This window comes from Cryptomeria japonica, chromosome 10 (assembly GCF_030272615.1).
Source record: "Cryptomeria japonica chromosome 10, Sugi_1.0, whole genome shotgun sequence".
Taxonomy (NCBI): Eukaryota; Viridiplantae; Streptophyta; class Pinopsida; order Cupressales; family Cupressaceae; genus Cryptomeria; species Cryptomeria japonica.
The window spans coordinates 351,277,167-351,304,110 of record NC_081414.1 but is presented as its reverse complement, the minus strand read 5'-3'; the positions used below and the strand labels follow the sequence as shown (position 1 = coordinate 351,304,110).

At 36.4% G+C, this 26,944-nt stretch overlaps 1 protein-coding gene across 8 annotated transcripts; it reads right to left on the bottom strand.

The window, feature by feature from the left end:
* Nucleotides 1–1,487: 1,487 nt before the first annotated feature.
* LOC131051679 (uncharacterized) lies at nt 1,488–25,656 on the bottom strand. 8 transcript variants are annotated; one of them, XR_009359198.1, is made up of 8 exons: nt 25,458–25,656; nt 25,234–25,302; nt 24,924–25,078; nt 12,190–12,240; nt 9,338–9,383; nt 8,880–9,177; nt 1,803–1,909; nt 1,488–1,680 (listed from the first exon to the last, which is right to left on the bottom strand). XR_009359198.1 is itself a non-coding variant. In XM_059213310.1 (7 exons), exons 2-6 carry the CDS (start codon nt 25,292–25,294, stop codon nt 1,830–1,832), a joined length of 411 nt encoding a protein of 136 aa, XP_059069293.1. In that variant the 5' UTR covers nt 25,295–25,302; nt 25,458–25,656; the 3' UTR covers nt 1,488–1,680; nt 1,803–1,829. The 8 variants fall into 8 exon arrangements, 2 of the variants coding, with proteins under 2 accessions (XP_059069293.1, XP_059069294.1); XR_009359196.1 differs by lacking the exons at nt 8,880–9,177; nt 9,338–9,383 and adding an exon at nt 12,401–12,544; XR_009359193.1 differs by lacking the exons at nt 8,880–9,177; nt 9,338–9,383 and adding an exon at nt 12,401–12,487.
* Between the last annotated feature and the right edge of the window lie 1,288 nt (nt 25,657–26,944).

The window sequence follows — 26,944 nt, the reverse complement described above, 5'->3', positions numbered from 1 at the left end:
TAACCCTTGGAAGATTGCACCAGTTCTTGTGGAGTTTTAGTTGATCTTGGCAAAGCAAAACTTGGTTTATTTGGAATTTGTTCACTAGAGCACTATCCATTGATATCATTGTCCTTAGGAGTAGATTTAGATCCTTCTAACCCTTTCCCCTTTTAATTTTAGTTAATTCCAATTTAGTTCATTCAAAGCAGAAGCATCACATAATTGCTAATACCTGATGATCAAGTTCCAACCATAGCATTGAGAAGTGAAAGAACAATCCAAACATAAGTTCCTTTGTGATGTTAGTATATCGCATCAAGCCAAATGAGCTCATATCCAAAATAAAGTCGCAAGTTCCTAGTAGGAACCTTGGAGTCGCCTCTCTGATATTCGTGATCTTAGCATAGGAGGTCTTTGCTCAAGAGAGGATAGAGTGGCCATTGGAAACTTTATTTTGTGTTGGTGTGGTCATAAAACACCCATCAGTAGGTATCAAACAAGATGATTGAGAGTGGAATTATGCAAGCAATTGGCTTTGCATTAGCCATCCAATGCAACAAGCTAATAGTTGAATGTGCCAAGCACTAAGTTCCCAACAAAAGACAAATAGTGGCACTTGATGGCAAAGTCCTAGCGTTCCTATTAGAAGCTGCCATCAACAAAGCATTCAACATACCTGATCACAAGGACATGATTTAAAATAATAAGGGAGCATAGGTAATCTTTTATGATGACCCTAACAAATGCTTGAGCATCATCAATAAATGATTGTATTTTTTTAGGTTTTTTCAATACAACTCTATGTTTAAATAAATATGGGCTATGGGATCCTGAGTTTGGTTGGGGCACAAGGTGCCTCAATTAGGTTTGTCCTAAGCTTGTCTACGTTCATGAACTACCTTAGGGTCGGGACCCAATCTAGATATGAGACCCTGGATAGAAGTTGGATTGAAATATGAAGCTTTTAAATATCTTGTAGATGAAAATCTTTTATTAAGGCACATATGTCAAGATATGTAAATAAATAAAAAAGAATTTCTCCAAGCTAAAGATGACTTCGAGATTAGAAGATTATTCATGCTCCAAATTAGCCCAGGATTTGATAGATACAATATAGCCTTTGTCCAAAACTCTATGGCCTTTTTAACTTCTTTCTTATTGCCCTTTTTCTTACTGTTGCTCTTCTTTTTTCAACTTTCTAGTGCAGCAAATATGTTGTCAATTCAAAGTAAAAAAAAAATTGGACTAATTAATAATCTAAACAAGATATAGTATGTACTTGACATTTTCCAAGATTGGAAATGGCCCAATTTTTACAACAAAAGCTCAATTATATGCAAGAATTTACAAAAAAGTAAAGTGTCATCAGATCAGATTCAAAAAAATCTATGAAACTTGCATAATTAGAAATATTATGTCTATGAAACCTACATAATTAGAAAGATTGATGTCATGGACAAAAGAAAAAAGAATTATGATCATCACCATTCAAAAGTACATCTTCATTAGACAACAACAACAACAACAGTATTTCCTATTGAAAAACAACAAATAAAGACAGTCATAATTATTTAAATTTTTGTTTCACTGTTAACTCTTTATTGTTGCATATATTTATAGAGTAAAAAGTACAATATGTGCTGAGTTAGACAAGCAAATTGCAGTCCTCCCGCTTCTTGCAACCTTCTTACGATCTTCCTAAAAGAAATTAAGCAAAGAGTATCAGTTGTATAATCTAATACTCCTTTGGTAAAATAAGGCTCACTAATGCACTGGTTGCTTTGATGAACGTGCATAACAACAAAAGGATAAAACCAAACCTCCGATATGCGAAGCAGATATCCACGCTACGAAACAACATCCATTTGTGTAAAACCCTCAGGCATCACTTGCTGCTGATAATATTCAGCCTGTCCATCACCAACACCTGCCAAGGAACATGAAGAAACAGCTAAAAAACTAGTATATATGTGCATCATAACCATAAAAGTCAAGAAGTTTTCTCTATATCAGTCTTTAAAAAAATTGAAAATTGCTAGATCTTGTGACGTATTGATACATCGCCCCATTGCAAATGCGTACCTCTACTTTTTGCTTTCTAGGTTAGTTTTTTAGGCTTGTGCTATTAGTCTTTGCATTGGAGAGTTGCCAAAAAGCTAATTTGGATAGAATGATCTTTTTGAGTTGAAGTGAGTCAAATGAGTAGCAGGTGAATTTGGATTTCTTTTTTGAAAGCCTCCGCTTGGTTAGGCCCGAGACTTGTTTCTAGGGTTGAGTCCTGATTGAGTTTGAGGAAGTCATCGTATCATAATAGGAGTCTAGCCTTGCCTTTTGAGACCTGTGTCATTGAGTCAAGTCAAGGATGTGATTGAAGGTGTGAGTCATTTGAATCAGTGTTGTCAGGACTTCCCCTCTTGCCTTTCAATCAAGCTAAACTCCTGCTTCAAAACATCAACTAAGGAGAAATGAACTTAGATCTGCCCTTGGACATTAATTTGAGCAAATTTTGATCATGAACCATGAGGAATTTGGGTAAAATTGCCAAATTCGCTCCTAACCCTTCCAGGGGTACAGGAGCGAATTCTTCAAATGAGAGCTTCTTCCCTAAATTTGGATAGAATACTTCATTGCTAGGCCTTGTTTGATACAAAATTCACTCATTCCCACTATGGAGGAGCAAGACCATGAGAATTAGACTTGAAAACTTGAGGGAAATTGGAGAATTTGAGCTAGAGCACCAAATTCACCCCTGACCCTTCCAAGGGTACAGGAGCGAATTCCTCCTAAACTCTCTTTGCCCTCCTAATTTGGATGAAATCTCACTCTAGAATGATTGATTGAGAGAGATTACCCTGAACTTGCCCGTGGAGATACCTTTGAACAAGGTTGGACTTAGAAAGTTGGAGGAAAAGGTAAGAATTTGAGCTCAAGAGCTAAATTTGCTCTTGACCCTTCCAAGGGTACGGGAACAATTTTCCCTAAAACCCTCTCTTGCTTCTAACATGGGTTAAAATCCTTGATTCAACGCCTTGAGTGAATGAAAAATGATCTATCCATGCCTTTGGAAGTGAGTTGAAATAAAGTTGAATGAAAAAAGGTGAGGAATTTGAGCTCTAAAGCTAAATTCGCTCCTGACCCTTCCAAAGGTACAGGAGCGAATTCTCTTGAAGCCTCCTTTTTTCCTAATTTGCATCAAATCTAGGCTCCAAAGGCATTGATTAAGGTTGATTGAACTTAGAGACACCCTTAGACAAGCATTTGAATGAATTGTGGTCGCAACATGTTAGGAATTTGAGCAATAAAGCCAAATTCGCTCCTGACCCTTCCAAAGGTACATGAGCAAATTTACTGAGGGGCTCATGTACCTTCCAAGGGTACACAAGCGAACTTGACAATAGTTGCTCTTTGACCCCAGATTTTGAGCAAGGAAACCTTTAGGAGGCCTTCTAAACATGGTTCAAGGTGATAACAAGGAGAAAAGTGAGTGTTTTGATCAATGTCTAAGCTTCATACCTCAAGTTTGCTCCTGACCCTTCCAAAGGTACAGGAGCGAAATCCTTCAAAGGACCTAATTCCTCACCAAAGACATTGAATGGTTGTCATTTTGAGCAATAGAGAGAGGAAATTGACTTGAGCATGGCAAGAAAAGGATTCAAAGGTCAAGTCTAGGACAAAGTTAAGTGAAAAGAAGTATGAATTGGGCCTAAAGGAAGAAATTCACTCCTAACCCTTCCAAAGGTACAGAAGCAAACTTCTTCAAGGAACCTTGTATCTTGCTTAAACCCTTGAACGAACCCACTCCTAAGCAATTTTGGAGGCAAATGACTTGTTTATGCTTTGAGGAAGAACAATTATGAAGTTTAAAGTCGTGAAAAATGAATGATTATGAGAAATTGAGTGGAATTTGAGCAAAAATGCTAAATTCGCTCCTAACCCTTCCAAAGGTACAAGAGCGAAATTTCTTGAGGAGAGTGTCCTGCTAAAGGAGGAGTGTTGAGAGTCTCTCTAAAGGTCATTTTAACGTTCAACGTATCCTAAGCCTCCATAGGATCCTAGGTTTTGAGTTAGATTTTATCAAAGGAGTGAAAAAACCAAAGACATAACCTAATTCGCTCCTAACCCTTCCAAAGGTACAGGAGCGAATTCTCCTTAAGGGCCCTTATACCTTGCTATGAATTTAAGCTAAAACCTTTTAGAGGTCAATTTGGTTAGGAGAGGGGTTGAAAATCGAAGAGAAGCAATGAGGATCATGTTCAAGCATGAATTGAGTTGAGAAGGTCAATTCGCACATGTACCTTCCAAAGGTACCAAGGCGAATTTCTTGGAGGACATGTACCCTACAAAGGTACCAGATCAAAATTGCCTCAAGAACCTTCCGAGTGAGGTAAAATGATGTGAACATCCAACGAATGAGTGAGTTGAGTAAGTTTTGTGCTAAAGCTAAGCCTATCTTCCAAATTCGCCCATGTACTTCACTAGAGGACCAAAGCGAATTTTAATAATGTTGTGTACTTTGCTACACCTCTGGAGAAAATTTCCTTAAAGTCTTGTCCCATGTTCTCACAAGTGGTTCTTTTATGTTAATTCAATTATCCAAAGATGCAAACTTTGTTTATACTTAATACTGTCTTTTGTTTGTTTTGCAGAAAGCAAGGACGATGGAGGATCGACCAAGGTCATCACAGAGCAAATACCAAACAAGGTGGCATCCCAATCACTATTCGTCCAATCAGAAGTCTCCACATCAAAATGCCCAGATTCAGTGAATCACGCTTATGCGTGGAGGCACAAACTCTAATGTACCTACCCTTGTTTCCTACTAGTTCTCATGCATTGAATGTAATTTTCTCATTGGCTAAAGAGAGTTTGTTGTAACAAACCCTAATTAGGGTTTTGTTGTGACGTATTCACACATCGCCCCATTGCAAATGGGGACCCTTGCATTTTGTTTTCTTGGTCTTTTAGGTTCTTGTCTATTAGCCTTTGCATTTGGAGAGTTGTTAGAGGGATCATTTAGATAACATGCTCTGCTTGAGTTTAGGTGGGGCAGTGGGTGGTCCAAGTCAGGGTCCCTTTGAAAGCCTCCCCTAGGTCAAGTTTTGCTCTTGTTGCTAGGTGGGGTCTTGTTTGAGTTTGAGGAAGACAATGAAGCTTTGTGAGTGAATATCATCTTTGAGGGTTTGAGATTGGTCCAGTTGTTGAGTGATGAAGTTCTAGGCATCAATTGATATCCTTTGGAAACGCCTTGGACAAATCTAGACTTGGAAATTTGATGAAAAGGTCAAGATTTGAGCCTAATTCAACAATTTCGCTCCTGACCCTTCCAAAGGGTCCAGAGCGAAATCCTTAAGAAAGACTTAATTTGTCATCAAAAGCATGGAATTGATATCACCTTGAAGGCGAATGGACCTGATTAAGATAAAGGAACAATCTAACGACCAAGTCAAAGGGCAAAGTTGAGGGGAAAATGAGAAAATTTAGCCCAATTCACCAATTTCACTCTTGACCCTTCCAAAGGGTCCAGAGCGAAATTCTAGGATAGGTCCTGTCCTTCCAGGGGTACTTGGGCGAAGTGGTTAAAATATCCTTGTAATCCAATTTTTTGAGCAAGGAACTTCTCAAGTTAGAAGCTTGGATGTTTGAGTGGTTGTCTAAGGCAAATTCACAAATTTCGCTCCTGACCCTTCCAAAGCGTCCAGAGCAAAATTTCCCAAAGGACCTAAGATTTCACCTAAGTCATTGGATGGTTGGGTAAATTTGCATGACTATGGAAGGAAATGCATCAAGGGTTGAGTCTAAGGCGAAGCCAAGTGGAAAAGAAGGTGAATTGAGCCCAGAAGAGAAATTTAACTCTTGACCCTTCCAAAGGGTCCAAAGCGAATTTCTCCACAAGGCATTCTACCTTGCCCAAAACTATGAACCAATCCTTGTCCCAGGCATTGTTGAAGGCAAAGCACTTGTTTGGATAAGGAAATGTTGGAGATGAAGTCAAGATTTGAGCCTAAGCTTGAATTTTGCTCCTGACCCTTCCAAAGGGTCTAGAGCGAAATTCTTGGGAGACCTTATTTCCTCACTAAAACCTTGAAGTAAGCACCACTTTGAGAGCAAGTTGACTTGATAATGATAGAAGAAAGTTTGAGAAGTTAGATCAAGGCAAAGAAGTAAGCACCCCTATTTGCTCCTTGTTATGACCAAGACCTTGACTTCTAAGGCATGGTTGGGAAGGCTTTGATGCGTACTTGCCTTTGAAAGGTAGTTTAAGGCAATGAAGTGGTGAAAATCAACCTAAAGGAAGAATTTCGCTCCTGACCCTTCCAGAGGGTCCAGAGCGAAATTTCCCATAAACACCATTTTCTTCTTTGATTACACCAAAATATTTGTTCCTTGAGCATAGTTGGGAGTGGAGCGATATGTTCTTGAACTAAGAAGTGATTAAAAGTGAAGAAAATGAAGGATTTTGTCCAAAAATGTGAATTTGCTCCTAACCCTTCCAAAGGGTCTAGAGTGAAATTCTCAAAACCTCCTTTTTCTCCCATTTTTGTGTCAGGCCTAACATTGATCAGGGTTGATTGAGCTTAAAGGTACCCCTAGGCATCCATTTGACAAAGTTGTGATCTCAAAATGTGAAGAGTTTGTCCAAAAATGTGAATTTCGCTCCTGACCCTTCCAAAGGGTCCAGAGCGAAATTCTTTATAGGTCCTGTCCTTGGTCAAGATCTTGAGCGAAATCCTCCTTTTAGGCCTTCTTGAGGGTCAAATAAGTGTTCTCTTCATGAGAAGGAGATCCAAAGGTGAGAATCAAGGTAAAACGAAGTAAGAAGAAGGAGGAATTCAACCTAAAAGAAGAAAATCGCTCCTGACCCTTCCAAAGGGTCCAGAGCGAATTTCTTCATGAGGCACTATACCTTGTTCCAACCTACAAGCTAGCTCATTCACAAGCAATTTTGTTTTTAATGATTAAAGGAGGAAGAATGGAACTTAGAGAGAGAGAAAAAAAAAAAGCAAAGCATGAAAATCGCTCCTGACCCTTCCAAAGGGTCCAGAGCGAAATTCTTTAAAACATCTAATTTGCTCATATTTGAGATCTAGATTTGGTTTCCTAAGGCATTGGTGGAGAGAAGATTAGTATATACTTGCCTTGAGAAACAATTTGGAGCAAGGGATGAAATTGAGTCTTAATCATGAATTTTGCTCCTGACCCTTCCAAAGGGTCTAGAGCAAAATCCTTATTTTCACCTTGTTTGAGTTGGGCAAAAGGCTAGTTGTGAGATTATGATGGCAATAGGATTGAAATGTTAAGTTCAAGATGATGAAAATGTTGGGTAAATTGAGCAAAATGACAAAAATTGCTCCTGACCCTTCTAAAGGGTTCAGAGCGAAATTCCTATAGGACCTGTCCCTAGAGAGGATCCTAGGCAAATTTCATTCTAATGTCTTCTTGGTGATGATTTAAGGTAAGAAATACCATGTTAGGATAAATATATCATGTATACTTAATCATCTTTTGGTTTGTTTTGCAAATGGAGGACTTCAAGTGTTCGAGAAAAGCATTGGGAGATTTCAAGTGTTCAAAGAGTTGCATGTAATAGACCAAGCTATCCTCGAGGACTTCATTATACCATATGGAGAAACCACCGGATTTAAAAGAAAGATCTTATAAAACTTCAAAGCGATATGAGCTACCAAATGAGGAGTGACTTGACCGGGAAGGAGGCTTCATCAAACACATGGGAGTCATGGAGATATATCATTCATCACATCAAGGACAGAAGATGATCAACCAAGCATAAACGCAAGCAAGGTGGCATCCCAGTCATTGTTCCTCCAATCAGATAGCTCCACCTCAACATGTCCAAATTCAATGTACCTGACTCGTTAGTGATGGCACAGACTTCGATGTACCTACCCCTACTTCCTATTGGTCCACACATTGAATGTAATTTTCTCATTGGCTAAAGGAGTTTGTTGTAACAAACCCTAATTAGGGTTTCCATCTTGTAATCCTAATCATTGATTGTAAATTAATCAGAGCCATCAAATTGTAAAGAACTCCCTATATAAAGTTTTGGCTCTTCATTGTGTAAAAGTTAATAGTTAGAGAATAGTCAATAGTGAATAGTCAGCAGATTGTAAGTGCGCCCTATTTGGTCAACTAGCATTGAATGAGCTTAATTTCAAATTGTTATACATCCACTGTTCATGCATTAACTTGGATGTGATCAGTATTTGATGGAAATGATTTGAACATATTTAAAAACATCCCTTAGAAGATTGCACTGAGTTGGTGTCGAATTGTTCAGTCTGATGATGAGATCTGGCCAAGTAGGACTCCACCTAGTCATTCATCTATATATTCTTACATTCTACATCTTAGAATAGATTCTCTAAACCTTATGCTTTTGATATTTCTTTATCCCCCATTGAGTAGTTAGAACTCAAGTTCCAGCTAATCAAGCATTCAGACAATTGAATGTAAGTTCCCCTTGTGAATCCAACAAAATCACATCACACCAACAGAGATTATCCACACATAGAGACCCTACATACCGGAACCTTGGAGTTATTTCAATTGATCCTTAGGTAAATCTTCAGCATTCGAATAACTTTGTTCAAGAGAGGATAAGATACCTTGATATTTTATTCTATGTTCGCATGTGCATAAAAAACACATCAACACTATCTAACTCAATATAGTTAATCAAAGACAACAAAAAAGAAGTATTCTTGAGCATAGAGTTTGAATCTTGATAGATCACTAAGAAGAATTATATACTATTGCTTCATATATACAAAGTCAAAATGCCACTGGAACCTGTAATATAATAAGTTTAGTCTCCTAAAATTCTCTAACACAAATTTAATGAGAGATAAGCTGTTTAGTTCTTGACAAACACTAACCTGCAAAACACTTAATCCCCACAACTCCAAGCCACAAACAGCAGTATTGTTATGCAACAAGAATAGGAATAATTACATTAAAATATGGATGAATGAATCATGAATTCAGAATAATTACAGTTTATGGGTGTGCTCCAATGGATGGCATTTTGCACATTTTGAAAAATCAGTCTAGCTTGTAACGCTAAACAAAATTAAAATGTTTTCCAACCTTGATAATTTGTAGAGCAGTAAATAAAATCCATACAAGCATAAGCATTGAATATCCAGCCTATCTAATGTTGAAACGGATTGTTGCCTGGATACAGTCAGTAGTTGATCATCTATTAGTATTTCTTGCTTGTACAAGTTCAGGTTGCATATCAGGAAAACTTATATCTAAATGAACTACTAACAGCCATAAGATGTCACCAATATCTCAGGAATTGAAAAGAAAATTCGCACTTTATGGAACTTACAAGTGTGTCACACTTTGTTCTTGGCTAGATACATGACTTTCATTACCTGCACTTAAAGGAACTGAGATAAAAGACAGTTTCATCCTGTAATCATCTAATATCATTAAAAATTGAGCTAAACATATATAAATTCAAATGTTTATAGTATTGTATGTATCACCAGCTGCTTCTGCAGTTAACATGGATGAATCCTCCTCCTTGTGCGTAAAAACATGAGACAGAATTAACAAAAGGTTGTGGCAGTGGGCAAACAATGATGATATGGTAATCATAAGAACCAATCAAAGGGTATGTAATGTCCCCACTCTGGAATAGAATTAAAAATTAAAATAAAATTAAAATTAAAATATATAAGAATATAACTAAATATAATTAAAATTTAATTAAGTTAATGAAAGGTCAAACGACATGGAAGGAAAAGTTGTGACTCCCTCAAACATGAGATATAAAAGGGAGAAGAGAACCTCGTTTGAGGGGTGATAATTTGGAAATCATAAGTGCAGATCCGATTTAAATAGGAGGGGCAGACCCAATTGTGAAAGGTTGTGTCCCTTTCAAAGGGCAGGAATAATGAAGGACTGCACTCTTTCAAAGGGTTCTAATGGTTAAAGGGTGCGTCTCTTGCCAAAGGGCATACATGATGAAGAAATGTGACCCCTCTCTCACATTGAGAGATATAAGGAAAGGCATGAATACGATTCCTATCCCTTAGCAGATCAAACAGCAGCAAAACTTCTCATATTCACAGCAGTTAGTGATTACTATAAGCAGATTGCAAGATCTCAAAAAGGAGAAATATCTGAGAAGAAGATCAGACGGAATAAAGAAAGAAAAAAGGAAAGACTTCAGGCAGTAAACTGGTCACACAAACTCAGTATGAATTTCCTATGCTGCAATCATTTCTATAATAAGCTTATGCACATTGGCAAATGCAATATATCACAGCTTTTATAAGTATTTCTGTGCATGATGAATATTAGCAAATTCTGAGGAATCCTTGTTGATAATATATTGAATTCATATATTTGTTATAGTATTGTGAATATGTTCTACAAAGTTTCTGAGTATGATCAAAGGATAGAAGATAGAACAATCTTGGAAGGAGAGAACAGAATAAAGAGATCAAATCTGCAGCTACTGTTAAGTTAGGACGATATTCTGGTATGAGTTCCTGTGCACATACGTTTAGACTCTACAACAATGTTATAACTATTTTTTCATATCCATTATACCTCTGTTCTGCATATCTATACTGTATAAGTTGTTGAGATTCTGAGATCCATGATATATTTCTGAGGGTTTATTCTAAGTATTACTGAACATGATAAAAGGAGATAAGTTACAGTTAGGAAATGGTGTTGGGGTTATCTTGTAGGCACGCCACCTCATGGTTTAAGACCGGGGAGTCCCATGAGGCCAAGGAGGTACAAAGATGCTGCCCTTGGGCCTATGAAGAATAGACTTCCTCGGCACCTTACTGTAACAGCCCTCATACCTTCTATCATGCTGAATGAATATGTAAACCATGGGTTATAGGACAGGTATGACAAGTGGAGGACAATGGTGATAGGATGCCTCACTAGGTAGGCCACCTCATTGATGGCATGAGCCACATCAGGTCAAGGGGTTAAGCCACCCTTGAGCCTAGGATAGAGGGTTTCTTGGGCACCAAACTTGGTGATCCTATCCTATTCCTATTCTATGACTAAGTTCTTTTAAAATGAATTCATGCTTTACTCAAATAAGTTCTTAAGATCTGTTATAATCATGCATTTTATAATTTTATATTTTCTAATTTGCCTACAGGGCTTCATTCAGAATACCAAGTTGTTGGTAGTGGGTCAACGTCCCTCGTGGAGATTCGCAACATGGTTTAACAGCCTCTTGTGGATTCTATAAGTCTAGTGGTTGTATCCGGCATTGACAGATTGATCTTTTGCTGCAACAGCACCCATAACATGTAACAAGTGGTATCAGAGCTTGGTCACAAGTTTAAATCACACAAGCCATGGCGAGTGATGCTGGGAGGGGGATTGTTGGCAGTGGACCAGCATCCCTCGTGGGGATTTACAACATGGTTTAACAGCCTCCTGTGGATTCTATAAGTCTAGTGGTTGTATCGAGCATTGACAAGGTGATCTTTTGGTGCAACGGCAATCCTAGCATGTAACACAGGTGTCCTTAATCTCATTCTACTCTATCTAGGGCATTATATTGTTATATAGAATCAAGGAAATTGGGGTTTAATGTTAATATTTATAAGTTCAATGATTATTAATATTATTAGGACCTAAACCAGGATTGCTGTGAAACATGTATTATATTTGATAATTTAAGTTAAAAATAAATTACCCCCTTAAGAATTAAGCTGAAATTGTTATCCTAGGGCTTGAATAAGGGAGATTCCAAAAGGGGACATTACAGGGTATGATGAAACAGCTAAGAACTGGTATGTATGTATGTACATCTTAACCATAAAACTCAATAAGTTCTCTATATCAGTCTAAAAAAATGTAAAATTGCTATCTATCTCAATATAGTTAGCCAAAGACAACGAAAAAGAATGAAGTCATATAAGATGACAAGAATCATAAACTCTTGGATGGCTACATAAGTCCATTCGTATCTTCTATTGCAAGTCAAAATGTGAGCTTCGCTATTTGCAGCCAGAATTAATCTTGAGCATTGGGTTTGAATCTTGATAGATCATTAAGCAGAATAACATACCATTGCTTCATTAATACAAAGTCCAAATACCACTAGAACCTGTAATATAATTAGTTTAGTCTCCTAAAATTCTCTACCAGAAATTTAATAAAAAATAAGTTGTTTAGTTCTTGACAAATACTAACCTGCAAAACACTTAATATCCAGTACTCCAAACCACAAACAACAGTATTGTTCTGCAACGAGAATAGGAGTAATTAGAATAAAATATAAATGAATGAATCATTGAATTCAGAATAATTACAGCGTATGGGTTTGCTCCAATGGATGGCATTTTGCACATTTTGAAAATCGGTCTACCTTGTAAAGCTAAACAAAATTAAAAAGATTTCCAACCTTGATAATTTGTAGAGCTGTAAATAAAATCCATATAAGCATAAGCATTGAAAATCCAGTCCATCTAATGTTCAAACAGATTGTTGCCTGGATACAGTGAGTAGTTGATCATGGATTGGTATTTCTTGCTTGTGCATCTTTAGGCTGTATATCAGGAAAACTTATATCTAAATGAACTACTAACAGCTATAATATGTCAGCTATATCTCAGGCATTGAAAAAAAATTGGAATTTTGTGGAACTGAGCTAATAAACAGTTTCAGTATGTAATCATCTAACATCATTGAAAACTGGGCTTAACATATAAAAACTCAAATTTTTATAGCATTGCAGCATTAATTGTTTGGGGAATTCATCAGCAAAACAAAAGTATAAGATTTTTTGAAAAAATCAAATTTACAAAAAAACGTAAAAAATTGCAGAAAAACAATAAAAAACTACTTTTAGTTTAATATTTAAGGGCATTTCCATAGCATAGAGATATTGTAAGCAAATAAAATAAACTCCAACACTGGAATTATAAAAAATAGATTTTCATTGTTCATATTCATATATCGATGAGTACATTGCACAAAATATACCACAACATAAATAATAAATAGATAATGATAGTTGTCAAAATGTTGATAACAATACAGTTTGTGACTTTGTACAAACTCAACCTATAAACTAAGTACAAAGTTCCAAAAAATCAAATGTAGCCAATAACATGCTAGAGATCCATGTCTTAATTTGTTGAACTCATTCAAGATCCATGTTGGCTTGCCCCATGATCTCAAAATCATCAAGCTCAAGCAAACTAACATCATCAATAGCAGCAATGCACTCAGACTCTAGATCTATCTTGTCGAGGTCAATTGGCTCGTCTTCTTCAATAGTTCCTGTCTTTGCCCATGTAGAAACTAGTCTTTACCTTACAATTGAAAAACACAATGAATACAATTTCAACTAATTGCGAGTATATTTTAATATTCTTACCTTGAGCTTTCTTTAGCTTCAAGCGGAGGTTGTGGTGAACAAACACCAAGTCATTCATTCGTCGTTGTGTCAAGCGGTTGCGTTTCTTGGAATTTATGTGTTCAAAAACACTCCAATTACACTCACAAGCAGATAAGCTGCATGGTTGGGTCAAAATGTGCACCATCATTCACCTAAGATTTTTGCATTCGTCACCAAAACAAGCCCACCTTTGCGCTGAAAAACACATTATATGGAGATGATATTGCAAAAATTTCTTAAAATTTTAAAAAATTTAATGACCATGTTGACAAAATTAAGAGATTGTCAAAAGTTTATAGAGTCTACCTGGTTGGAAGGTCTTTTTGCTTTCCATGGCAACCCTAGAAAAAAGAAATCCCCTAGTCTACTTGTACATTTCCAATTCTCACATAGCTGCATTAAATTTATCCTAATTTGGAAACATTTTGTCCATGCACTTGAAGAAGCCTTGTTTGATCACAACATCAATATCCATGAATGGAGTCTTGTAGAATAACGATGGATTGAGAAAGTATCCTATGGCATAGAGAGGAGAGTGCATCTTTCCATCTCATCTCCTATAAATTATGTCCCACAACGGCATATACATCTCCTTGTTATTTGCCAACCTACTCCTCATCACCTCCTTCGCCCTATCCATGGCCTCGTACAAATATCCCATGGGAGATTTTTCCCCATCAACTAGTCTCAAGACTTTTACTAGAGGCTCTAAAAATTCTTTAATTTGTTCAATCAATTCCCAAAAACTAGTAGAATACATGTAGTTTGCCACTACTATGCCATTTGAATGATTTGTGAAGCCAAACTTCATCCGTTTAGCTGAAACAAACATTCGCGTCAAATTATTTTTTTGTTCACATTGAAATTGTAATACAAGAAAGTATGTTGCAAATCTTATCACCCCTGGTCGAACTAGCTCTTTGCCTCCTATGAAAGAGTGCATTATAAACAAAATCCTCGTATGATTATAAATAAATTTGTTAAGCTTGTGAGCCTTTTGCAATGCCTCATTAATCCATTCAATTTTTCCAATGTCCTCTAGGGTTAGATCAAGGCAATGCGCTGCACATGGTGTAAAAAACATAGAGAGGTATTTATTTGTCATAAGTCTCCCAACAGCAACACAAGCAGCATCATGTTTGTGATAAAGTGAACCACATTTTGTGGCCTTACATCCATAACTACCATGTCATACATCTCAAACAATGCAAATACAGATTTGATTATATCAGATGCATCCATAGATTTCAAAAAAATAGTGTCAATCTAACAAGAGACAAGTTAATGAGGGTTTGGTTCCTTCTATCTATCCATTCATCTGTCATAATGTTGCAACCACTAATAGCCCACTATAACCGATGCTCTTTAACAACATCTTCAACATCCCGTACTAAATCTTTGAATGTACTATTGATGTGTCTTTTGTACACGACCAAACACAGAATAAAATACCTAAAGGTACCTTATCCTCTCTTGAACAAAGTTTCCCGACTGCTGAAGATTTCGCCGAAGGATCGGTCGGAGTAACTCCAAGGTTCTGATATGTAGGTTCTCTACGTGTGGATAAGCTCTTTGCGGTACGATGTGATTTTGCTGGAATCACAAGGGGACTTACATTCGATGACCTGAACATCTGATTTGCTGGAATCACAGGTCCTACTTACTAACTGGAAGATAAGGAAATGGCAAAAGATACAAGGTTCAGGAAGTCTACTCTAAGAGCTAGAATGCAAGAAGATGGATGAATGACTGGGTGGAGTCCTACTAGGCTGGGTCTCACCATCATTTTGAACAATTCAACACCAACTTAGTGTGATCTTCTAAGGGATGTTTCAAATATGTCCAAATCGTACACCATCAGATACTGATCACCATTCAAGATAATGCGTGAACAACGGAGGTGTTATGACTCGGGATTAAGCTCGTTCTATGCCAGTTGACCACGCAAGGCGCACTTACAGTCAGCAAAAAGCTAGTGGTTTGGACTAGGTGGATTCCATGCAAGTGCATTCAATAACTTCTTTCATTCAGTTTAATTATCTATCATCTAAACTGAAGATTCAACAAGAGACCATGCATATTGCAAAGAAACAACACACTTCACCATAACTTCAATGAAAATGGAGTTTATTTACAATCAATGGCAACAATTTCTTGCCTTGTCCTCCTAATCTACTCTAATTGCTATTCTATCAACTGACTATTCACTATTAATAACTATTCACCGACTATTCACTATTAACTAACTATTAACTGTTAACCTTTACAAATGAGGAGTCGGGGCTTTATATTGAGAACCCTTTACAAACAGACGGCTTTGATTGACTTAGAACCAATGGCTAGGATTGCAAGATAGAAACCCTAATTAGGGTTTGTTACAACAAACTTCCTTAGCCAATTAAAAAATTACATTTTAAGGGTGAGGACCAATAAGAAACAAGGTAGGTACATCAAAGTTTGTGCTGCCTCCAGTAAATTAGGTACACTGAATCTGGTCATGCTGAGGTGGACCAATCCGACTGGAGGAATGATGACTGGGATGCCACCTTGCCTAATGCTTGTGACTTGGTTGATCCTCCTCTGTCTTTAATGTGCTTGATGAACGGTGTGCCTTTCGTTGACTCCCATGTGTCTGATGAGGTTTCCTGACTGTCAAGTCGTCCTTCTCCGAAAGTACACCTTGCCTTGAAGTGCTGGCAAAGCCTTTCTTTGTTATCTTGTGGTAGAATGAGGTCTTGAGGATAGCTTAGAACTCATTGAACACTTGAAATCTCCCAATGCTTTTCTCGAACACTTGAAGTCTTCCTCCATGCATTTGGAGTGTCCTTGATGATGATATACTAGAATAGGCCGTCCTTGTCCTGGCCTGGTCTTCTTTCATCTGCAAAACAAACCAAAAGATGATTAAGGACACATAAAAAATTCATTCTAACATAGCATTTTCTACCTTAAATCATCAACAAGAAGACATCAAAATGAAGTCTGCTCAAGATTCTCCCCAAGGACAGGCCCTATAAGAATTTCGCTCTGGACCCTTTGGAAGGGTCAGGAGCGAAATTTGCATTCCTAGCTAGTTTAAACCTTATTTCATCATAATCTCACAACTAGCCCTTTGCCTAGCTCAAACAAGGTGAAAAATAGGGGTTTCAAAGGATTTCGCCTTGGACCCTCTAGAAGGGTCAGGAGAGAAATTCTCCTAATTAGGTCTCAATTGCCTCACTCTTTCACTCTGAATTTCTCTTAAAGGTGAGCATGTGGTAGTTTTAGTTCAACAAAGCCTAGGGATTTCATTTTTTTAGCTTCCACTATGGGTGAATTAGGTGATCATGAGAATTTCGCTCTGGACCCTTTGGAAGGGTCAGGAGCGAAATTCACCTTTTAGGTCAAAATTCACCCTTCTTTCTTTCACAGTCTCTTCTAAGGCAATCTCTAAGGTCCATTCACCTTGATTACTGACTTGGCTCAACACAATCTTGAAGGAAACATGACATTTTATGAATTTCTCTTTGGACCCTTTGGAAGGGTCAAGAGCGAAATTCAAGTCTTAGGCTTAATTCTTCATCTCCTTCACTTCAACTCATCTTGCAAGGCTAAATAACCTCATTCCAATCTCAACCACACCCTAGGAATCAAAATCCTGACTTGACACAAGGAGGAAATAGTGGATTTGAAGAATTTCGCTCTAGACCCTTTGAAAGGGTCAGGAGCGAAATTCACCTTTTGCTTGTTTATCCTGACTCAACTCCATTCCTTTCACCTTGTTTCCTCTAGACTCCCTCTTTTGAATCCATTTCTCAACTTGGCAACATTTGCTTGATCCTCAAAAGCCTTGAAAAGGAAAATTCGCTCAAAAACCTAGCCAAGGATAGGACCTATCCAGAATTTCGCTTTGGACCCTTTGGAAGGGTCAGGAGCGAAATAATTGTTTTAGCTCAAAATTTGCATTTTTGATGGTCAAAAATCTCTCCAAGGCAATTCAAAGAGCTTTTCTCACCTTGGTCTAGGCCAATCTTCACACAAACTTTGGAGAAAAAAATGGTTTTCGGGTTTTTCGCTCTGGACCCTTTGGAAGGGTCAAGAGCGAAAATCTTGTTTTGAGCTTATTCCTCCATCCTTTCAACTTCAAAAGGCAAGAACACCTCTCCTCACACTCATTTAAGCCATAAAAACCAAAAGTTTGTCCTGACCTGCAAGGAAAAATATGTGATTTTAGAAATTTAGCTCTAGACCCTTTGGAAGGGTCAGGAGCGAAAATCTTGGTTTTGCACAATTCCTTCAAATTCAATGATTTCTTAGTAACTTAAAGTCATTCCTAGGGACCTCTCCCATCTCAATTCATCTTGATCCATACTTGCCTTGGCATAAAATTGGGAAAAAAGGTGGTTTTAGTGAAATTTCGCTCTGGACCCTTTGGAAGGGTCAGGAGCGAATTTTCATTTCTAGGACAAAATCTCCACCTTTCATTGGTTTCAAACATTCCCTAAGGCAACAACATGTCTATCTTCCTTCTAACATGCTTTGGATACTAAAAATTTGATCAAACAAGGAAGGAAATGAGGTCCATGAAGATTTTCGCTCTGGACCCTTTGGAAGGGTCAGGAGCGAAAATCATGTTCTAGGCTTGATTGTTCATTTTTCCAACTTCAATCTTCTTTGGGGGGAAAACATAGACCACTCTCCTTGCATCTCCACCAAGGTCCTGACCTTATCTAATGGGAAAATGAGTGTTTTCAAGAATTTCGCTCTGGACCCTTTGGAAGGGTGAGGAGCGAAATTCCTATTCTTGGCTAGCTTCTCCCCTTATTTCCTCTCCTTCTCCTTCAAAATCGATCAATTCAACTTTCTTTCATCCCAATCAAGTCAATCCACCATCCAACTGGCACCAGGCAAGGTTAAACAAGGTCCTAAGGCCAAAAGAAGGCTAAATGGAAGATTTCGCTCTGGACCCTTTGGAAGGGTCAGGAGCGAAATTCTTCTCCCATGTTGATTTTCATCATCTCAAGGTCCTAAACCTCCTCTCCAAGGCAAACATGCATCAAAACCTTCTCAACTATGCCTCAAAAGTCAACAATCTTGGTTAGATCAAAGAGCAAAGTGGAAGAAAAGTAGATTTCGCTCTGGACCCTTTGGAAGGGTCAGGAGCGAAATCCATGCCTTAGGTCAAAAACCATACTTTCAAACCTCTTCAATCACTTCCTAGGGCTAGAATATGTCAATTTGCCCTTACCATGCCCAAGGAATCAAGGTTTCCAGTGCAAACAAGGAGGAAAAGGTGACTTCAAAGAATTTCGCTCTAGACCCTTTGGAAGGGTCAGGAGCGAAATTCCTCCTTGAGCTCAAGTCTTGGCTTCATTTCCACATTTCTTCATTCACACAAGTGTTTGTACCCTCATTCAAGCCTAGGAAAGGGCTAGCTCAGAGCCTGGGTCAAGGTGGAGTGTCTTGTGGAGAAATTTGCTCTGGACCCTTTGGAAGGGTCAGGAGCGAAATTCCTCTTCTAGGCTTAATTCACCTCCTTTTCCACTTGACTTTGCCTTAGACTTGATCTTTGATTCATTTCCTTCCATGTCCTAGCCAAATTTTCCCAACTTAGACCTTCAAAGGTGATATTTCCTCACCAAGATTCAATGACCTCTTGACACAATAAGCAACAAGAGCAAAAACTAGGCCTAAGGGAGATTTTCAAAGAAACCCTAACTCTGGAGCATCGTGGACTCACCCTGGCTCAAGCAGAGCCTACCATCCTGGTGATCCCTCTGGCAACACTCATCATGCAAAGGCTAATAGACAAAACTCTTAAAACCTAGAAAGCAAAACCGCACAAAGCGAAAAAAAGTAGGGGTCCCCATTTGCAATGGGGCAATGTGTGAATACGTCACAACACGTACCAACCCTCAATGACTCATTAGATGAGGCTTGAAACCCAAAACTTGCAATTGCAATAGCATCTACCATAGCTTGCCAATATGGAGATCTGGAGGCATGGAATCACAAGCTAAAGGAGTACCAGAAATTAGCAATTGCCTTTTTTGCTTGTTCATGGACGACGATTTTCCTCCTTCCCGTACTCTCCAAAGTGGTTTGTGATCCTAGTGCAATATGAGGGTGGAAGAAATCATTAATGTTTCCTCCACTTGTGTTTGGTCCACGTGCTGTAGAAGAAGGTGTTGACCCAGATTCCCCGAAACCCCCATCTTCATCATTCTCCACCCAAACGATTCCTCCTAGCATCTACAGAACTAGAACCTAGTTCAACCTCAATTCTTGCATTTTTGGCCTTACTCTCAACAATCCCATTAAGAGCTTGTTTTGCTTGATACATGACATTTGTAGGGCATTTTGTGCAAGTCGGTGTTATTTCCTTGTTCTTTTGCCAAATGCCATTTGAAACGATAATTGTCACCACTAATGTCACTCAAACACCAATTGCATTTAATCTGTGAGCTACTATAATTTGATGATGTCTTTCCCTGCACTTCTAATCATTTTCTACTCACTACTCCATTGATAAACAAATAGGTTCCTTGGTTTTTTGAAAGGAATCAAACTTTCATCCTAGAAAACATCAAAGATGGAAATCTTTGGTTGAGTTGCTTCTAAATCTTCTTGTCCTAATAAGTTTTCACGATATGGCAGGCTTACATCATTATTGCTTAAGAGCTGATTGAATAATGTATGAATTTGTTCTTTTTTTCCTTTTTTGGCAGGACTGCAGTGCTGTGGGAAGAGTTGCAAGCTTCGATGAATAAATTATCTTCACCCTGATCTTAAACAGGGCAATTTTACCCCAGAAGAAGATGAGCTTATAATAAAGCTCCGTTCTATTTTGAATAACAAGTGAGTAATCTGTCATTGTCTTTCTTCGACACAATTTTTTCTTTTTGGCACTAAAGTACCCATGATCCAAGTTTGTTTCAGAGTTACAGTTAGGCCATCCAGTTCGGTTGAAATACAAAGTTGTCAAAAGTGGGTTTATTCTGCAAAAGCTACATGAGATTTAGTCCATCAAATTTAGATAAACTTTTGTACATGGTGACCTATTATCTTAGGCTTAAGAAAAGTCTTATTTGATGTCAATGGCATGATGTTTTACCCCGAACCATTCTCTTATGCTGATAAGAACACCATATTCAACACAACCTAACATTGTCCGGTTGCTTATTGGGTATAGTTTGTTTGATACTTTTAACTTGTCCTCGTGTAAAGACTGGTTGGTTCTCCTGGCTGGTCCAATTTAGTTGGGTAAAATAATTTTGTTGTACAAGGTTTATGAATTACCTAGAATTTTTTGATGCAACTTTATGTGTCACTTGTCTACGTTTTTATGGATTAAGCTTGAACAAGCATTAATGGGGTTATCTCTTCCAATCTAATCTGTACATAACAGATGTAAAAATATTGAATGGAACTTGAACCCAAGCCACCATTGTGACAATATTTTGCTCTTTTATGGTACAGATGGTCCTTAATTGCAGGGAAACTGCCAGGAAGAACTGATAATGAGATAAATAACTACTCGAACACACATATTAAAGAAGCTGTTAGAGAAGGGAACGGATCATTATACCCATTGCCCCATTGTCACATCTGCATCAAACTCCTCTTCCTCCAATGATAAAACTGCATGTCATTTAAGCAAGCCTGGCAGGCATGTAGCAGCAGAAATTCATTGATTTTTTCCAGCTGCTGGATAAATGCCATATTCATTTTTAAAATAAAAGTACATAATCTCATTGCATGCATGATGACCACAACATATATATTTTATAATTCTAAATATATCTTGTATGAAAAATAACTTTACCATTAAACAAAATTATAACACATCAATGAGATAATTTCTTTATAATTTCTACTTTCTATTTAATAATAGTTTTTTATTTAGACTTTAATAATTACTGATATTATATTTAGCTAATCTTTAAAGTTTATATTATAAATAAAGTTATATAATTTATTGATGATATTGAATAAATTTAATGTTTATGTATTTTTTATGGAGAATTTTATGTCATATAAAGTTAATTTTGCTATCTGATATTGGAGCGTGGGTCTATGTTGATGCCTCTTTATCTGACAGAAAAAGGCTAAGAAGTATCCATTTTGGGCTGGGCATGATTCGAGCCTCATTCCTTATGTCATATCTTCAAGGATTTGATACTCACTAATTATATTCAACCAATTAAATTGCAACCCTTTAATTATATATAATTTATATTTAATTTCTTTTGTAAAAATATATTTAACCTAAAAAGCAGTTTTTAGATACATTCCCAAAGGGATTTGTCATTACAATTTCAAGCAATTACATCTACGCTTTTAGCTTATCATGTAGGTGGAATACTCCTATGATATAAGTCATGACAACATTCACACTTAAATCTGTAACCTTAGAATTTAAGAAACAGTTGGTACATGCTGGATAAGAATCCATTTTTTGTTTTCCTACCAATGAGAGCTAAGGTCTGAAGCAAGATGAATTTTTATTGCAACAAATTCTCTCAGGGCTCACAGCCAACTGAAATATTAACTATTAACTACTCTGATCTGGACATAACTACTTATAGCCTAAATGAAATATTAAGCTGCGGCAGTAATTACAGAGCCCAAGTTGGCCGGACCCATTGCATTTTATTCTATTGTAAGGTCATTCTCCTCTTCATCCTCTTCGCGGGTCCAGAGGAAATGAGCATAAGATGCAATAACATAGCTGCAACACCGAGCCCAGCCATATGGTGGGTTATTATTAGATAGATTTTCAGGTTCTGTTGTTATAAAATTAATAAGACACTGGGTCTGAAAAGAGAGCACAATGTCAACTAGCCATAGGACTAGAGAGTGATAAGGATATGGTAGGACCTGCTTACCAGTCTTCAGGGACAACTTCCACTGCTCTTTCAAGGTAAGTTTCTACCTTTATTGGGAGATTCTATGGCTTTCAAACAAACATTGACCTTATTCACTATTGGGCTTCCAAAAGCTGCAATGTTTCAGGTCAACTTCAGGTTGGTGTCTTGTTATATAGTCTTCTCTTATTCTCCTTTCCTTCCTTGGATTTGGAAGACTGTTCAAGCGAGCTTCAGGGAGGTCCTTGATTTTTTGGTGGGGTTTTACTTCACTTAAAGCTTTGATTCTACCAAGGTTAACATGGTTCTTCCTTGGGTTAGGCTCCCCGAGATTTCGTTGGGAAGCCTAGGATGGTAGCATCATTCAAGGTAATGCCAATGCCACTGGTCAGTATGTTGCCATTGAGATTGCTACAAAAAAAAATTCAAAATTGATAAGGTTTTGCCAATAAATATTAATTGGTGCTTCAAGCTTATCACCGATCAAAAAAAAATATGCTTCAAGCTAGGTGTTTGGGTTAAGAAAATTCATAGTGAATCTTCTTCATTAATCATTGAGAGCCCCAAGATGAGGCAAGAAAGGTTTTGGATACCACTGGGCTATCTTTTAAGGACAAGGCACATCTTGGTTGTGCTCTCCCTCTACTTGCACTGTGAGATGGTGTTGGATTCTTCTGTGAGAACCCACTCCAGCATGGTTTGTGGCTCCCCTTGCAAGGAAAAATGAAAACCTAAAGCTATGTTTGCAAGTCCTTGACTTGTGATTGGTAATCCTTGAAATAAGGAAGAACTATTCATTTTGGATCTTGCTCTTCTCTAGAGTCCTTTAGTTACTTTTGGTTGAAATCAAATTGCCTTGATTTTAGTCTGTCATTTTTTATTGGTCCTTGCTGAATTTGCTTTTCTTTTGATTTTGTTTTGCAAGTTTCAATCTCAATTCTTGTGAAACACATTTTATTTGCCTTTATGAGTGCCATGTAATGAGTCTAGGCCCTTCATGTGTTTTTACCTTAATCAAAACATTCTCAAATTATTAATTGTCTTATTATGACATTTCAAGTACAACATTTTATATTCTTACATCAAAGATCTTGTTATCTTAATGCTTTTAGGAGACCACAAACATAGAATACTTTGAACCATGAGAATGTGCAAAGACATGTAAATGATCAAATACTTTGATCTTAATAACTTGATTAAAAGACTAAAAACACTCTCAATAACGATATGAAGATCATGCAATGATGAGTGACATTATACTCCCTTCTATATTACAAGAAGGAATCCACCACTAAATTGATCAGCTCATTAACAAGCTATTCAATTATTTCTCCCCTGATAATACATTGTCAAGGATTACTTTCAATTAATGTAAATTGCACTGGATCTTGATCAATAACACATCATATAAAACTCATCATCAAACTACACATAATTCAAAGCCACGTTAAGATTTATTGTATGCTTGTTTAGCTTATTTAAAATTGTGTTTGTTCCATCTAATGAAACAATGAGAAGGCTGGAAGGAATAGCCTCGTATGTAACAAATGAATCAGCAATGATCAAACTCTCCCTAATCTTCCTACTTCAACTATTTGATACAATCATCAAATTTCCAAAGATTACTTTTCAATGGGCAATTTCATCAAACATTTTACTTGTATAGTCTATGCTTTTCATATTTTGCATATATATCTCTTTTGAAAGCTCTCACTGTAGCACAAGCTGGGAGAAACGTTGATAAAGATTGCCCAGCCACCAATTGCATTTGCTTGAAACCTTTTAATCTTTTCTAAAGATCTGCTATGTTTGTCTTACACTCTAATTTTCCATTGTCACCAAACCCAAGTCAATCTCTCTAATTTCCCATCTCTGCTCTGTGGATCTATAAATCAAAAACAACAAATTTGTCTTTCAAAAAAAAAAGGATTTGCAACTATAAAAATTACTTGATACATCTTTCCCTCTGGATCAAACTCGAGGTGCACATCCACATCATCATGACATCTTTTCATGTAAAACAAAATCCTGCTTTTTGTGGTCTGTCTCGCAACTTTAAGTCAATAGGACTGCATAGTCAGTGGATCGATCACTCGAAGGGTTCTACTTCTCCTATAGAGAAACCAAGAGAACCCCATCTCCAGCTCTGAGAAACTATTGTGAGTTACTGCATCTCCACTCATCATTAAACATCTTCTTGTACACATCAAAGAGAGCAATTCCATTAGAAGACTCACTTGTTTCATCATAAAGATCCATCACCGACCATATTTCCATATTGTTTTGCTCCCCATTAGAAGAGTCACTTGTTTCATCATAAAGATTCATCACCAGTCATATTTGCATACTGCTTTGCTCCCACAGATTGTGAAAAGGGACAGAGATAGAAATAATGGATTTCAATTATTCAAAATGTCCTCTGCAATATGACCTACAAAAATTGATTCTTCCCTGACTTTTACTTCTTTGTTGGAGCCATCCTCTCTACATGAGCCGATTCTAAGTGTGGACCAACTTGAAGAACTTTGACCTTTCTCCATGGAAAATAAATTTTAAATTAACGATGAGTAAAAGTAAATTTTAAAATAATAAGGCATAACGCCAGAAACAATGGGATAAAAAAACACAATAAATGATATGAAAAAAATATACAAAAGAAAACAGAATAAACATATCACCTGGTTGCTGCATTTTGGGACATTTTCCTCTTCAAATGTTAATAGATCAAGGTACTCCCTCAGTAGTAGGATTATGGTTACTATATCCATAGGCCGCATCAAATGCCTCCAAAAACAGCGAAACCACCTTCCAGTATAGCAGGGCATTTGTAAACCTGTGGATTGTAACAAAAGGGAACAAAAGCTCCCTTTAAATAAGATAGGCTTTTTTCAAAAAAATACATTAAAAAAAAACCTGTCTAATGCAACTATCCAAGATAATAACTAATCCACCTTTGGGAAAAAATTCATATAACAAAAATGTGCCTACCAGTATGTTCTCTTTCCAATTCCGACCATTCTAAGAAACAATGGCTTCCAAATAAATTCATCACTCATACTGTAAAAATAATTCACCAAATTAATGTTTCTTGATAACATGGCATGGATAAAATGAATTTTAAATTAACAAAACAATAAAAATAAATTTCAAAATAGCAGGACATAACACCAAAAACAATACAAAAAAATACAAAAGAAAACAGAGCTTCATACCTTTTTCTGCATTTGGGGACATTTACATAATGAACCGAGTGGGGTTTACAACTTAAGGTACGCTGCACAAAGTAAACGGCATGGGGATTACAGGGCTTTATTAAAAATTCTTAGGGTTAGGGTTTGGATTCCTCCGTTCATTTTTCTTTACTGCCATCCACCGTTTTTGGCGTCATAGAAAATAAAATAAAGCGTTGGATTGATTTCTCACGTAAAAATGTAAATTGATATGTTTTTTATTAGTTCTGTTTACATTCAATTTTTCTTTCTATTGAATTATAAAATTGTTAAACAAAACTTTTATAATTTTTATTTAAAATAATTGTAAAAAAATATTTTTAATAATTTTATTGGTTCATACAGTTGTAAATTCAATTGTTTTAAAAGGAAATGTAAAGCTTATTTTTCTTCTAAACTTACACTAAAGATTTGATATTTTACTTGAATATCAAATCTTTATATATCAAATTTCATAAAGATTTGATATTCATGTACAATTATCATTTAATTTTGAATTATATTTAATATAATATATTTGATTTATGTTAAATTTTGTGTTTATGTAATTTTTTTTTCATTGAGTTTTATTATTATAAGAATTTATACTTTATATTTAAGTAACTTCTATCAATGCATTTACATGACATATTTATCTGTCTATCAATCAAATTTTCTTATATAATTACATCAAAGAGGTCTCATATTTCAAAATCTAAGGTTGATATTATATTTGAATTGTACACACTGCAACACATCATCATTAAACGGTAATAAATTTCTCGGCCTTGTGAAAGTAAATGCATTGCAATACATCATCATTAAACAGTAATAAATTTCTTGGCCTTGTGAAAGTAAACACATTGCAACACATCATCATTAAACGGTAATAAATTTCTCGGCCTTGTGAAAGTAAACACACTGCAACACATCATCATTAAACGGTAATAAATTTTCTCGCCTTGTGAAAGTAATTGAGATTACAACGAAGTAAAAAGTTTCACATATTTTCTTTTCAAATATTCCCCGCTATATGAGTCAAAGAATAGACAGTGGATGTTAAGTTTAATAAGTATACCTATATTTAAAAAATATATGTAAAATATGCCTAGAGATATCTTATAATAGAAAAGAATAATCTCTAAAATACTAAACACCAAGAATACAAATCTATTGGTTCTATTTATTTGGAGTAATAAAATAACATGGCATATTTCATATATTTACGGGTCATTTGCATGTCAAATTGTTTCAAAAATAATTTTTTGTAAAATATTTTTTTTATGTTAGGCAAACGTATTCTAACCTAGAGGAATGTTACTTTAGTGGGATTAATATTATTTTAGGTTAATTTATATATAATATTATTATTAAATTTTAAAAATTCTTTAATTCTTTATTTAATCATTTATTAATTTATTATTTATTAGTTTTAATTTTTATAAATAATTAAATTGTGATATAAATTTATTTCATATTTGTTAGTATTG